Source organism: Mycena indigotica (assembly GCF_014461135.1).
Source record: "Mycena indigotica strain 171206Taipei chromosome Unknown Mind.scaff0010, whole genome shotgun sequence".
NCBI classification, from domain to species: Eukaryota; Fungi; Basidiomycota; class Agaricomycetes; order Agaricales; family Mycenaceae; genus Mycena; species Mycena indigotica.
Window position 1 is genome coordinate 3,025,737 of NW_023503009.1, and position 15,211 is coordinate 3,040,947.

The following is a 15,211-nucleotide window of genomic DNA, read 5'->3' on the forward strand; positions in this document are numbered from 1 at the left end:
GCGACAATGTTCGAGTTCAGATGGAAGTGGGCTATAACATAACTCTCATAGCTTGCTCTCGACGACAGTATCTTCGGCTTCGTTTCTTGAAGTTCGGACTACAATACAACCCGACCATGATCATATCCAAAAACTGGTGGCGATGACTTACGAGCAAAACTAACCTCCCCGCCAGCAATCAACGAACTTTTCTAAGCTGGGTGGCGAACGAGAAGGCCTTGTTTTGCGTTCGGACTTCGAAGCTGAAGCAGTAAACGGTTGGGCCACAATGCGTGCTTTGTGGGTAACCTTAGCGGGAGAGGCTTCGAAAACCGAGCCAAGAAAGCGTCAGCGAACATGGCCACCCTAAGTATCGATCCTCAAGTATTATTACCAGAGCAAATCGCAACAAAGAAGAACAACTTGCCGTGAGGTCGTATCGTCTTCTCTCATTGTGTACTGTGCACTGTTGCCAAACTGTTGCTCGTGTTCATGGTCAACGTCGACAGCGGTTTAGGCGAGAGCAGCACGAGGATGATGGCCAGCATATGATCCGAAGATCGAGTCGGACGAAGAACGGTGACCGAACCAGACTTGTACCCTCGTCCAGTCCGCTCAACGATAATCGACCCCAGTCATTGAAAAATGTCCTTATTGACTTCCATAGGTCCATCTTCAACCATAATACTGGCAGTCGTGGTGAAGGGGAAAAGGTGACGGCGTCGACAGCCCAGCGCAAAGTAAAAGAAGTCAAGCCAGTCAAGAATGTCTCTGATCTCAGCCGGACTCGGAGTTTGAAGAGTCGTCACGGAAAGCTGAAAGTGAAACTACTGGTTGTATTGATGAATTTAGCATAGCACGGTGTCAAGTCAAGAAACTCGGCTCGAAACTTGAAGCTTATCGGCCATCGTACGGTTGAGCATCTTCCGCAAAAAATTCCCCACAAGCGACAACTCCTCCTCTGCATGAAGCAATCTACCTTGCAACACAGCGACCTCGACTTTGAGGTTCACTGCCTCCTTTTGGGCCTCGTCTCGCGTTCGGGTCAAATGGTTGTTCCAGCCGCGAAGTTCCTGTAGAGCTTCATCATTGGACGACAAGGGCGGAGACTTCGCCTACGTTAACTTGCATGTCCTTCAGCTGGATGGAGAGCTGCGCCTTTTGAAGCTCAAATACAACGCGAAACCTCGGACTGGAGCTGAAATCGAGCCTGCGTAGCGAGTTGGAGGCGATTTTCGATCTGGTCCCTGTCCCGAGCCAACGTCGCATTGGCAACCACCAGCTGCTCCATCTGTATCTTTAACTCGACAAGCTCGGTGGTGCTTCCCTCACGTCCGCCTTGGTGGTCTGTGCTGTCGTGAAGCTCGTTGCATGCTACGAGGTTTGTGATGTCAACATTTAAACAGTATCAAGCTGAAGGCAAATGTACCAACCTTCCTCAGGCCTGGGCGTTTTCAATTTTGCTGCATCCATGACCGAAGTGGCGCTCGGGGGTAATGGTTAAGAGTTTGTGCTTACGTCTCTCTCTCTCTGTGTGTTTTGATAATCCAGAGCGCCAACATCAGGAAACACGGATTCGGCTATGGAACTGCCAGCCAAGATATGTGTGGCCTCATAGCTGTTATAGCGCTACCATAGACATCTTCTGAAACTCCATAGCATTCTGTAGCGCTATAGACATCAGTATCAAAGATATGAATACTGTTGTAGTATTTACTGCTGGCTATCACCAGCTACCATAGCACTACCAACATCACTAGCTAGAGTATGAATGACTATGAATCCATTGCTCCTAACTATTCACAATACTATTTCCTCATATAAAAAATTAGAAGTTTGTATAAAAGTTGAAGAATAGTGAGTATATATTCACTACCAATATCATACATAGCTGAAGGGACTAGTTGGGATACAAGTAGAAGGTATGTGACAAAATAGTCAGAGCATCAAGTCAGTTCCAGGCCACATTATAGTTACTGAGAAAGAATATGTTCTGTTCTCTACTTGGTCTAGTTGATTCCATCTGCTTTACTCCGTTGTTATTTGTGGATTTTTCACAAGGTCTTTGGTTCAAGTCCCACAGTTGCCATTTAGTAATAAGTAATAATCATAATCTTAAGTAACCCATTAAGCCTTCAAAGTGTCCCTTGCCTTATCTCCTGTGCCTTCTCAGTTGGCCAGTAGTGGGGCAGGGGCAGTAATATTTGTCTCTTATTGCAGTATATTTAGGCTGATATATAAGACTATGGGAGTGCTATGGCACCGCTATGGGGGCTCTACCATAGCACTGGCATATGCTCCCATAGCACTCTGTAGCGCTATATATCGGGCAACTTGTCTACAGAGCTATGAGTGCTATAGATGCTCCTGTAGCGCTACCAGGGCAGTTACCGTGTTTCCTGATGAATCAATTACAAGACCTCATCAAGCAATTCGAACTTTGGGAACAGAGATCGTCCATAGGCTATTTAACGGGATACCCGGTTCGCCTCTCCATCAATGGCTCCTACCTCCTCTCCCGATAGTGTTGACTCCGCTGCCTTTCCTGGCTTCAAGAAACGCGCTCCGTCTATCCAAACACCCAGTCCAGGAACTCCCTCCGGTGCAGACCAGAGCTTGTTTACCTCCGCAACAGACGGGTCCCAGTCAAGCAACATCGCCTCCTCGCCATTGGGGCCTTTGCGCTTGTAAGTGTGCCGTCTAATTATTTGTGTCTTTCGCCGACATCCAATCCCAGGCAGGCTGTCGACAACAACCCTTTCATCAGGGCCAATAATAACGGTCGCACAGGTGCATACTTTCCCTTTGCTCTCTCTCTCTTCTGAACGGTTCTGAACACCATGAGCAGACCTCCAACAGCAGCAGGCCCTTCTCAACGGGTATCATGCATTGAAGATTGACCATGCTCGTCTTGAAACAGAAGTTGAGCGTCTTCTTATGACCAAGCACGTACTTCAAGAGAACGCCGTGGAAAGCCTCGCTGCGAATGTCAAGCTCAATGCCGAGATGACCGAGCTCAAGGAGCAGTTGGCCGAGGGAGAAGAACTTATGGACCAGCAGAAAGACAAAGAAGCTGGCCTTAGAGCGAAGATTTTCGAGGCTAGAAAAGGGCGAGAACACATGTTGGCTCAGCTCGTGGCGATTCGCAAAGAGTTGTCGTCCGAGAAGAGGGAACGACAGCGCCGAATGGAACAGAGCGAAAAGGGCGTTTCAAAAGCTAAATTGAAGATCGTCTCTCTTGTCAAGGACCTCCAGAACCTCATTGATGTCATCGACGAAGTTGAGGAGAAGTTGGATGACTCGGACCAGCGTGATATTTCTATGCGGTCTGGGTGGGTGGACACAAGCCTGTTGGACGCCGCTGATATGAGCTACTAATCATCGTCTGTTCGCTCCATGAAGTATTAGAAATTGTTTGGATCGTACTTGTTTCTACCTAATTCTCATCCAAGTTCAGTCTGCTCAGCGTTTGCATTCGCGTCTTTAAGTTCGATAAATTCGAATCCGATACTTAGTACATACACTGAGAGACCCATCGACTAATCAACTAGCAACGTCCCACCCCGGTCAGGCTATGAGGGCATCCTTGCCATTACGACACAAACTGCAACCATCATTGCCCAACGCAACGCCGTGCGCATGGAGGGCTAGATGTGCTTCACCGATGTCGTGTTCTGCATCCCGGATGCTTCGAGTCCGTTCGTCTATCAAGGACCGGAGAAAATTCATAGCGGAGACCATTTCGTGGAGACGGCGTTGAGCCATTGCGTGCTCTGCAATGCATGCTTCTCGGTGGGCCCGCAACGTGTGGATGAGCTGTTGCGCTGCTAGAGGGGAACTTGGAACGAGGAGAGTCCAGTTCTGATAGCGCAGCTTCTATTGCTATTCAGTGCGCTAGCCGACGTGGACACAGCAAGGCTTACAAGCTCGTTTGGAGGCAGAGGTGTTAACGCCTGATTCTCTGCGGAGTCCAAGTTGCGCGTGCCCGGGCCGTCATTCTGAAGATCGGTGCAAGGCTCTTTCATGAGCGAAGAGGGAGTAGGAGATGATCCAAGCTCAGTCATGGGTGATGTTACAAGTCAAAAGACGAAAGCTGTGACATTCGAGAGAGTCAGATCAAACGCGTTTGTCTTCCGCTTTGTCATCATCACTTTGCACCCTCATACTCGACAAGTCCAATCCGATGGCGAATCGCACCCTCCAGATCCATGGCGTGGTCTGAAAGGTGCTCTTACTAGAGCCAGTGCAATTCGAATCGCCAGCTCTATTGCGATATGGCAACGGAGCACTGAGCTGAGCCGACCCTGAACCTCAAGAACTCTACGCTCAAAATCCGATTGACGGCCAGCATGGGAGATCTCGGTAGGTGGCCGCCGTGATCAAAATTTGACAATTAAACATGAATTTTAAGTTCTCCAACTTCTTTCTACTTCTTCATTCAAGTTTTCGCTCAGCTCTCAACAGTACCATGACGAACTTGGATGAGCCCATGGATCCAAACGGCCCAAACGACGAGGCACGCTTGCTCACACATTATTTCAACCTATCGCCTCCCCCCCAGGCCACTGGCAGTCCTTCACAGACTGGCGCCAGCGCATTCGATGGCGACATGTCGGACTCCTTTGGCGGCGCCGAGAGTTACTACGATGGGAGCTCCAACAGCTACAGCTACAGCTACACCGACTTCAACGAAGCTTCTCAATCCCTGCCTCATGCAAGCGTTGTAGATCAATCTTTTGCCTCAGTGCCACTGGAGGCCCAGAAACGTATCGGTTCGTCCCATTTCTTTGTTGTGTAGTCTAGTACCTAGTAAATGCTAACATTTATTCAAGAAGTAGACACTGCTTTTGCAGACGGAATGTCCACTGGCTATCAACTCGGGCTTGACGAAGGCTATGAACGCGCGATGCGCCAGCTTGGCGTCAACCCGGACGCCACTCACCAATTCCCCACTCGTGTCGAGCAACCTGAAGCGCAACTGGAGGCTGTCACCGGCAACGCGAATGACGACCAGTCTATGCTCTCCGTAGGTGGTGACCAGTCCGTGCTCTCCATAGGTGGCGACACCACTTTCAAGACGACCAGTCAAGCACCTCAACTTCAAATTTCTGTTACGGAATTGCTGGACCAGGTCGCAGCACCGGTACCTATTCGCCGCTACTTTTCACGCTATATTTACCATCGAATGTAGCGGCAGGCTGGCGCTCAAGCAACCCAACTTGAAGATAACCCAGTCTTTTCCCAGTCTTCAGATACTCACTCTGCCAGCGGTGCGTTCTGCGTTCCTTGACGTATGCTTTGCTGAATTCAAGAATAGAGGGAGGAGTGCAGCGGCGCAAGCGCCATCGCGGTCGTCCAGCGAACCACGCCACCATCATTGCCGCAGGCAAAGGCACGACTGGCAGTCCTTCCCTCGCTACCAGCTCAAAGTCCAAATCAACCCGGGTGGGGATTCCCGAATCGGCTGAGTTAAAAGTCAAACAGTTCGCCGACGAGTGTTTCGAAACTGCGATCCATCTTATAGCAGTGAAGGACTACTGGGGAACGACTGACTACAAGCGAATCCTTCAGGTCACCCGCGAATATTTGGCTAATCAAGGCATCATTCTCACGGACGACGGTTAAATTCTGCTTTTGTGTAGAGACACATATTGACTGACCTTGATAGATATAACACCCGCACTTGAGAGTAGCCTTTGCTCCGCGGTTGGTGGTGTAATCTTTCCGCTTCACTCACCTAGTTGACTGGTTGCTACTTAGCTCCACACTGGAAGACACAACTCACGCAACTCCGTGCGGAAAAAGGGCCTTGAACGAGTTTGGCCAATGAGCAAGGTACCCCACCCTCCAACTGGTCAACTCACGTACACCGACGAGGAGGTAAAGACGGCGGATTGGCTTATCGAGGACTTGCATTATGCCCACGATACGCCTCTGCCCGACTTCAGTATGATAATCGATGTTGCAAACAAATGCATGCTTACGAGGATCCAGGCCAACCACAACAAGTTGCAGACACAACTCAGACGGCGACTGACGTTCAAGTTGACAACGACACCGTCCATGGTACATTCCTAGATAGAGCTACCGCGAAACTTCCCGAAACGGGGCGGTTCACGAATCCCGTTGTTGGGAACATAATATGGGCGATGGCCAGTCATCAATCTGTCTATTATCGCAACATGGAGATCTTCAAGCGAGTTGAAACCTTTCCCCTCAACATCGTGATATTTGGTTTCCTAACCGTTTGTCTTGACTCATTTCACATTCTTTCCTAGTGCTTACCCGTCGTAGGCATACAACTTCTTGGAAGGTGTACAAAAAAAGACTGGGATCGCTGTCCGCTTTCAACGGCATGGAATGTACGAACTCATTCACGAGTGGTTTGTGGCAGCAATCAATGCAATCATGAATGATGAAGTTCATGGTCCTCCGTTTAAAGCTTGGCTAAAGGCGATCATTGCCGCTCTCGGGCAAGTCTATTGTTTTCCAAACAGCTTGATGTACGCTCACGTTGATATCTTTAGCCAGGGGAAGCCTCCCTTCTCGCAGAGCTAAAGATAACTCCCAGCCAAAGCCGAAGCCAACAACAAGATAGACACAGTAGCGTACTTTTTTGGACAAAAAATGTAGTTGATGATTGATTGAATCCATGCACTTGTTCCTCACAGGTGTCAGTCACCGTGACATGCTTTGACTCAGCCACATCCAAGCCGACGCTTTCACGGTCTACTAGAGACTCTAGGTGTGTCCCAACGTTCAGGACAAAAAAGGACAAGAGGGACTCACGTTGGGGCAGCCAGCACTCACTCGAGGGACGGAAGCGCGCTCCATTGAGCGATGTTTCCCCAGTTTTTCATGTCGTTTGTCTGCGTTGGAAAGCATCAACAATCAACCGCCTATGCTTACCGTTGAGGAAGCCACTACCAATGGACATGGAGGCGAGGATTATGAGGATGTGGAGACGGAGGATTTCCTGGTTGTGTCTGCAACACCGTTTAAACGTCGAAGACCAAGGCCGCGTCCGGTTTGGGATGATATAATAGATGGGACATCCCGTCCTCGTCCCCCGTGGAGTTTTTTTTGAAAACAACCGCTCTTCCACGGGTGAAAATTTTACTTTATTTTCTTAATCATGACTAACTCGAAGTCAGGAGGTGTTTTGAACACGATCTTGCTCAATCGATTACATTCCTTGAGTTGGATGCTACTCCTTCGCCTGCTCGCAACGCTATTGTGCCGCCTGTTGAAGAGAGTCCCGTTGGCAAGAACGAATCCAAAGTCTTGCGACCCAGCGCGGGATCAGTCAGTTCCCTTCGACCATATGCTGAACGGGCTGCCCTCTCGCCCAAACGACAACTAGTGCCTAAAGCATCTCAACGACGACTGATCGGCCAACACATTGCTCCGTGGCCCACTGCTCTCAAGTCAACGCCACCTGCACCGATAGCTTCTGACGCCACGTTCAAGAGATCTCACCACAGAACAATGACGCCCTCGCCAGAGCCGGATCCAGCTCCTGTTTCCACTCTTTGCGTTTGCGGCGCTCATGAACCCAACCTGTTTCATCATCATCGCCCTCTCCGCCTCCATCTTCTGTGGACAGCAAGATGGACATGCGAGCACCGTCGTCGCTAACGTTTGGCTCCCGCTCGTCACCCGAGAGCCCAAAACCAGTCGCGTTTTGCCTCCCGTCTTTACCCGTCACACTCGCAATCCGCGGAGCAGCAAAGGCAACAACAATGGAATGCTCCTCGCACTTGGCGCAAAGCGAGTGCTCGGTATTGCAGGCGCTTTGGGAGGATCGCATACCTCTGATCACCAAGAGCAGGAACTGGATACATCTGACCGGATTTTCCAAACGAGTTGCAAGTTATCTTATCGGCATCACGTGCTAAATCGACACGCTCTCGTTCTGGGCTTCCGCCTGGTGACTTGCCGCCTCTGCCTCCCTCGCCTCGCATCTCCTCGTCGCCCCCTCAACTACAGCTGCCCATGTTCAATGTTGAGCTGGTTGAAGACGATGGTAATCATGCCGATATCGATGATGGCGCTGCCTCGGAGGAGGATGCGAAAAAAGTCGTTTGATTTCACGGGTGAGCTCCAGAAGCTGAATGAGCCTGGGGCATCAGATAGGCGCAGTTCCGTCGAACAACTAGAGAATGCGTTCAAAACGCCGGCCAATATCGACCTGCACAATCTACTTGCAATTGACGCGCCTCCGGAACCCCCTATGCAGTTCATCATCGACCAGACTTCCTCGGCACCGTCGTCTTCAGAAAACCGAAGACCAGCGATCCCCTCGGTCCGCTACACGTTTGATGGACATCACGGCGCCGACTATGACAGCCAGTGAAGGCGTCAGTACCCAGAATATCCTTCCCCAATCATCGATCTCAAGGAACCAACACTCTTGCGCGGCTCTGATAGCCTGGGAAGCGATATTGGCCTTTTGCCACAAAATGGCCCATTGACCGGTGAACTCAACATTGGTTTCAAGCTTGGGTATCAGTTCCCTGAAGAGGAACAGCATCAAAGATGCAAAAAGAGCCGCTTACCTTGTCAAACATTCTTCCACCACCCTCTCACAGTCGCGCTCATTCCCTGAATCCGTACTCAAGTCCATTCTTGCCCATGCCGGAGAAATTGCTGCCCAACCCCGCCCACGGGTCAACTCAGACTGCAGTTTACGTCGCTCCGCCATCGGAAATTCACGCGCTTCGATGACCAGCATGCGTGCTCGAACTCGTTCAAGACCCGCCTCTGGCATCAGCTCTACCGGATTCGACTCGTTTGATGAGGTCCGCAGAGGTTTCGAGTTCCATGCTAATCGCCCGACGTTTTATCCACCACCTCCTGCTGCGCGCAACACTCGAGCTTACCATGGACATCATGATTCGGTCTTCAGCATTGGGTCTGTTGTGGACACGTGACCAACCCTGGAGTAAATGATCCTTTCGAGTATGGCTTGCCTATGCTCAGTCTCCGCGAACAACCATCCTCTGAAGATCTGTCGATCTCGCTTTCTATGAACGTTGATGACACCTTCTCGTTGTTGGCGCGGGACCCTCGTCGCAAACGTGCGGCCAGCGATGCATCTAGTTTCTACTTCAAAGCACCAGCTCAACAATCACAAACTTCTCGTGGTCATCGCTATCGCGAGTCTACCGCTAGCATTACATCCTTCTATAACTGCAACCGGAGCTATGCAAGTCATCGCTTGAGCAAAGCGGATAGCAGCACCAGCTTGCTCGCTCATCAATATACTTCGCAGGGTGCTACTGGTGGTCGTGCCGCTTGGGCGAGACATCAACATGAACCCTCGACTGACTCAATTCTCAGCGATTTCTCGGTTCCTTGTCTTGGTAGACCTGGGGTTGGCGACAAGATCTGCATACGACCAAGGAGCTGCTCTCAGTTAGATCTCCGCATCTCCGCCGGAGCATAGTGGTCCATCTTGACCATCTAATGGTTGAGTAGGGTCATCAATGGTGGACTCATTGTTTGACAAGACTGGCCACCGTTCGTCGATGTCATCCCACTCGATCTTCGGATAAGATGATCTCATCCTCCTAATGGCCATCTACTCCCGCCTAATCAGTTCCCGCCAATGTCGATGTTGAGCATGAACATGAGCAGCAGCACACCAATAAAGGAGAACGATACAATGATAATGGTAAGTTCGTTTTCCTTCTTTTTTGCTCAGATAATAATGCTTTGGATTCAGATGCTTGGTGGTGGACATGTTCGCCGCCGCTTTATTGGCTCAGTTTTCAAAACCTTCCTGCGTCCGAGTTGAAAAACGCAAACATGCTACTCTACAGGAGGAAGACAGGGTTGCACACAAAGCACGTATGGCTCAACCGTCTATTGCTTTGACTTCTTCTTCAAAGTTTGGAGTGGAGGGCATGATCAGAGTGAAACAAGGCCTCCTAGTTCGTCACAGCTTGGAGGACGGCGCGTTAATTGGTGACGGGGAGATTGGTTATGCTCGTGAGTCATCTCTACTTTTATCTGGATACAATCTGAAAGGTTCTGTAGTCCGACAAGCTCCAGTATTCTCCAGACCATCTCCGAACTCTCGACCTCGCTCATCAACTATCACAACTTCAAGTTCTGGTGCCGAAACACCTCCATTGTCCTTGGCAGAATACTCGTCCATGTCCGAGGGCTCGACATCTCGGAGCTCAATTCTTGCTTGGTGAATATGACACATCCTGTACCAAATCCGACTCATCAAGAGCACGTGCTCGCGGGAATGGCCATAGGCGTCGTATGTCGGCTGCCCAGAGTCGCGCATCAAGAGCATCAGTCTACGAAGAGTCAGCCAGCCCAGCTGTATCTCGATGGGCTGGGATGACGAACGCGGCATGATTGCCGCGCAAGTATTATGCCCTCAGAAGCGAAGCGGAGGATGAGCAAGTGAACTTGGCTGGACACGCCTTTCTCGCTGTTTGCCCTCCAATGTACGCGTCTCTTCTTGATCTTCGTGAACCATTTCATCAACGCCTTCTGGCATTTGACCTGCCGAAGAACCACGAGGGGATGCAAGCTCTATTGCAACACTCTGTGGAGAGTTACAGTCCGCTTCCGTATGAACTTGGGCATCCTCGGGTGCGTTCAAGAACATCTTCGAGGCCATCGCCGCACCCTTCCCGTCCAGTGCTTTCACAGCAGTCGCTGAAAACTCTCACGAACTTCCCTCAACCATCTCCAGATGGCTCAATCGCGCTTTTATGAGCCCAGCTCTGCAATCAATCGATTTTGATCCCAACGACTTGATGGCCCAACAATTCCGCCATACTTATCTAGTATTTCGTTCTTCAATGCCCTCGGTCTCCCTGCGACCAGCCAAAGCAATCGGGCTACATTCTCAGCCGAAGGCAAATTACTATTCCCAAGGCTCGCGCTAATCACTTTGTGATTCGCTCTCTCATGCTGCTCGTCTATTGGTTTATTCGACAACTCGACGACGACATTGACTTTCATCCTGACCAATTTGAATGCGCCTTTTCTTTCAAAGTCGACGGTGTTCGACGCACTGTCGAACCGTGGGACTTTGCCCCTGGGCGCCGCCAGACCTCTTCTCCAAGTAATGCCACACCATTCTCTATCGTCTCGGACGAGGAATGGGACAGTATGGAGGATATGGATCCGCAACGTTCGAAGGCTGGTTAGACTATGTCGGTCACGTACGGAGCCACATCCCGTCTGTTGGCTCTTTGGGAGAGATGTCCTCGATGTTCGAGCGTCCAAAACCCAAGAAAGGCAAGATTTACTGGTTCTGTGGCTGGTCTAAGGAATAGGCAACCGGCCCGGGTCCCGTTCCCCATTAGGAAGCTATCAATATTATCATTGTCGTCCTAAATTGTCATGTCCGCGTTCAAAGCTCGCCGACTGCCACCCACGGTGACCGGCTCCTCTAGCCTAGCGGCCCCAGCAGGCGCACAATGCACAACCCCCGCCATCTCTTGCTTGACTCTTTCCACCACCACCACCTGCCACCGTCGTCATCGCTGCTATGCCTGTTGCTGTTGCCCCTGGTCCCGCCGCTGCTGAGTCCACCAAGAAGACGCGTCAGAGGAAACCTCCGCCGCTGACTGCAAGCGGAATACCAATCTTGACTGCGCGGGACATCAAAACGAAGGTCTACGTCAGCGAGCTTGTTCTTTCGACTGAACGCAAGACTGCGCTGGCATCTTTATACGAGAACCCACCCCCCAACGTCCTCTTCGAAAGGGTCTACGACCACAAATCTGATCCCAACGCCCAAAAGGACACCCTCGAGCGTCTCAAGACCCTTGGATTTTCCTCTCCGACGGTTTGCCCCTCGAAGCGGTTCTTCCGCGCATGGGCTAAGAACAAGGACGAAACGCCGATGCGGGGCGATAAAAAACCTGCAGAAAGCAGCTTCCAGCGAATCCTGTACCAATGGTAAGCTACTTGTCAGTGTTCTCAGATGGTACACTCACACCCACACCTTCCAGCGCCTCCAGCTACGACCATTCTGTGGCCAAGTCGAAGCAATGCCAAGCGCCATATCCACAGCTCGAGTGTAATGCACACTTCGAGATGTCGTACCACCCACCCACCGACGCTGTTCTTCGCATTCGGGGAATCATCGACCATAGTGCTGTATGTATCGCCACCAAAATCGATCGTCTTCCCCGCAAGCCCGTCGCAGCTGTGGTGTACGACCGCGCCATTCAGATGCTGCAGACCGGCAAGCTGCAGGACGTGAAAATCGAGAACTCGCGGCTGTTCCATGCCCGAGAATACCCGGGGCTCCCGCGCGATGCTGATACATCACCGTATCGCTGGCTGCTTGAACCCAAGGATACACGCTCAATATATCGCATCTTCCATCGGGCAAACGGCGTTCAGATCGACACCCGCGCGGAGATCAACATTCACAACTGGCTCGACCCCTCATCCCCCGACTACAAACGTGACTTCGCCGCCGTCATCTTCCACTACTCGGCGCGGAAGAGCAAAGCGGAGAGGTTCGAAATCGCGATATCGACTCCCGAGATGGATGTCCTTTCGTGGAAGTACGCGCATCAGAACCAATTCATTGTTGACGGGACATTCGGGTTCTCCAACTCCCGCCTGCTGCTCTTCATCGCGATGGCTCTTGACGAGGATAGGAAGGGTGTCCCAATCGCCCTTTTCATCTTCTCTGCTCCGTCTGGGAATTGCCAGTCCTCATCCGGATACAACACCGACATCCTCACCAAGCTCTTTCGGACATGGCGCCTTCATCTCGACTCTGTCGGCAGAGATCTTGGTCACGCTGAGCAATCGTTTACCCCCATTTCCGCGATCACGGACACCGACTTGAAGGAGCGGGCAGCCTTGCTGCAGATTTGGCCGGAAATCTGGCTGATCATATGCCGTTTCCACCTCAAGCAGTGCTGGCGGAACGCGAGAAACAAGATCAAGCAGGCCGGGAGCGACGTCGAGAAGCTTGTGTCGGATTTGAAGGCGCGGGTACAGGCGGTGGAGCAGGCGCTATTGGCGCAACCCGATGCAGCGGCTGCGCGCGCATTCCTGGCTGCTGAGCGCAAGACATTGGAGCATGCATTGAAGGATTGGGGCAATGGGCGGCTCCCCGAGGTCGCTACAGCCGTGTTCCATCACCTGGACTATCTAGGAGACGAGTACTGGCTCAAATTTTTTGACAGCTGGTCTGATTCTGCTCGTGTCGAGGCCGCGCGGCGGTTAGGCTGCCCCGTTTCCGATGTTCTCAACACCACCAACCACCTCGAGCGTTTTAATGGCGAACTGAAGAACACCCAACTCTCGCGAGAGAAACGCAACGGACGTCGCCTTCGTCCAGATGTTCTTCTGAATGTTCTCGTCTTCAAAGTACTGCCCCGCATATCTCAGAATCGACATGATCGCATTCTACGGAGACAGCAATACATTCGTCGTTTTGCGGACTTTCCCGGTGGTGAAGAATTACTTCAAAAACTCCAAGCCAAAGCGGACGAGACTGTCCCACTTCTGGCATACTTCCCGGATGACATTGAGCGTCAAGTTCGGGGAGGGGAGATGGTGCTGGCAAATCAAATTGGTGTCCCAACGTGTACAACAAACAGCGACGGTACCATTCGCCTGTACGAGTTTGACTGCCTAAATTCGATGGCATTGGAGGGTGAGATCAACAGCCGGAAGTATATGGTCCAAATTGCGTCCAACGGAGCAAGCAACTGTCAATGCCCTGATTTCCTGCGATGCGGAGCAGCATGCAAGCACTGCCGCGGCGCTCGAGCGTATATGGAGCTTCTGTTCCGTCAGAAGACCATTGGTATCCTTCACCCCAACACCATCCCCTTCCCAATTACTTGGCGCGAAGCCATCGAGCTGCAACTCCAACTTGGCATCATGCCTGGTCGCGCTCAGCTGACGGTGCAGAGCTTATCGGGACAGTCGGCGGAGCTCGATGCTCGCACCACCACTGAAGAACATGCTGCTAGTGCCCACGAACAGCTTGATGCTGGCGACGAAACAGATTCGGATGATGATGGGAAGGATGTCTCTGATGACGACAACGAGGACAATGATTCTGAGTCCGACATGGATCTGGCTGGTCGTCGCATGGTCTCTGGCCTTGACCTCCCTCCAATTCTGCTCCCCTCGCACCCCATGCCTTCTTCCTCAGCGCAACTTCCGACATCCGCTCAGACACTGGAGCAGCAAGCTGTTGCACGTCTCTTGTTTGAAGCTCGGACACATGGCAATACATGGGGCATAATTGCAGATGCTCTGGACAGCTCGACAGCGGTTGCTGCACTAGATGCGGAAGCGTTGGCGGTGCTAGACCCGCTCGAAGACACTCTGCGCCGCGTCCTTGGCGCCATCGATCGTCGGCGTCTTGGCTCTAGCCAGTCCCCCAGTCATGTTTCTCCTCCCATGTCTCTCCCGCTTATGCAGCCAGTGCCTACCAACGCAGACACGGACAGCAATCCACGGCCTCGGAAACGCGCTCGAGGATTGCCAGCGCTTCCCGAGGTTCTTCCGCCATCGCCAGAGAAGGCGCAAAAACGGCAACAGTCATATTCAGCCACATAATTGTATTACAGCTATACTACTTAGTCAAATTTTCTTCGTTCTCTAGGGCGGGATTGACAGTCGGGTGTCGGGACATCACGCGCCATCAAGACTTCGGGCGCTCGGTGTTCTTGGGTGCCCTAGTCTCGTCCCCAGACATTCCAGTGGACTTCGAAAATCTCCGCAGGGAAATTTCGGAACAAGCATCAATGATATCAAAAATTTCGGGTAAGATCGGGCGACGGGAAGTCCACTGGAACGTCTGGGGCATTTCGTACCGTAGGCCGAGGATCTGTCACAATGTCACGTACTGTCACAGGCCAATAAATCCGTCTTTCCCTCCTTCTAGCAGGTTTGCGCTAGTGAGGACTGCGTTATGCATGGCTGGATGATATCAGTACCCAATATGCATCATTATCACGAAGAAAAATGGCTGAAAAGGCGTGTTCGACGCGTCTAAACGCGTCAATGGCCCTATATAGACCCCACAAAGTTCACCTCAAATGTACCACAAATCCCACATTTTTTTCATGCAAATCGAGTTCCAGTGGCTGTGGAAGCCTCCCAATGCCACACTCCATGCCATTCTGGGGCTGAAGGAGCACAAGAAGGCTGAAAATAGAGGGCTGTGACAGACCCTCGGTCGCCTGTACGAAATGCCCCAGACGTTATAGAGGCT

At 51.5% G+C, this 15,211-nt stretch overlaps 4 protein-coding genes across 4 annotated transcripts; 3 read left to right on the forward strand and 1 right to left on the reverse strand.

Annotated features, from left to right (window-relative positions):
• Positions 1-2,478: 2,478 nt before the first annotated feature.
• Positions 2,479-3,357, forward strand: MIND_01143100 (uncharacterized protein; the record flags this gene model as incomplete). The annotated part of the gene is made up of 3 exons (XM_037367968.1): positions 2,479-2,666; positions 2,717-2,769; positions 2,828-3,357. The coding sequence occupies 3 exons, from the start codon at positions 2,479-2,481 to the stop codon at positions 3,355-3,357; spliced, it is 771 nt and encodes a 256-aa protein (XP_037215800.1).
• A 189-nt stretch (positions 3,358-3,546) lies between these two features.
• On the reverse strand, positions 3,547-4,043 carry MIND_01143200 (uncharacterized protein; the record flags this gene model as incomplete). The annotated part of the gene is made up of 2 exons (XM_037367969.1): positions 3,547-3,855; positions 3,903-4,043. 2 exons carry the CDS (start codon positions 4,041-4,043, stop codon positions 3,547-3,549), a joined length of 450 nt encoding a protein of 149 aa, XP_037215801.1.
• Positions 4,044-4,447: 404 nt separating this feature from the next.
• Positions 4,448-6,537, forward strand: MIND_01143300 (uncharacterized protein; the record flags this gene model as incomplete). The annotated part of the gene is made up of 9 exons (XM_037367970.1): positions 4,448-4,751; positions 4,812-5,122; positions 5,171-5,249; positions 5,297-5,599; positions 5,648-5,685; positions 5,740-5,926; positions 5,974-6,224; positions 6,274-6,456; positions 6,511-6,537. The coding sequence occupies 9 exons, from the start codon at positions 4,448-4,450 to the stop codon at positions 6,535-6,537; spliced, it is 1,683 nt and encodes a 560-aa protein (XP_037215802.1).
• A 4,963-nt stretch (positions 6,538-11,500) lies between these two features.
• Positions 11,501-14,553, forward strand: MIND_01143400 (uncharacterized protein; the record flags this gene model as incomplete). Its single annotated transcript, XM_037367971.1, has 2 exons — positions 11,501-11,913; positions 11,967-14,553. 2 exons carry the CDS (start codon positions 11,501-11,503, stop codon positions 14,551-14,553), a joined length of 3,000 nt encoding a protein of 999 aa, XP_037215803.1.
• Between the last annotated feature and the right edge of the window lie 658 nt (positions 14,554-15,211).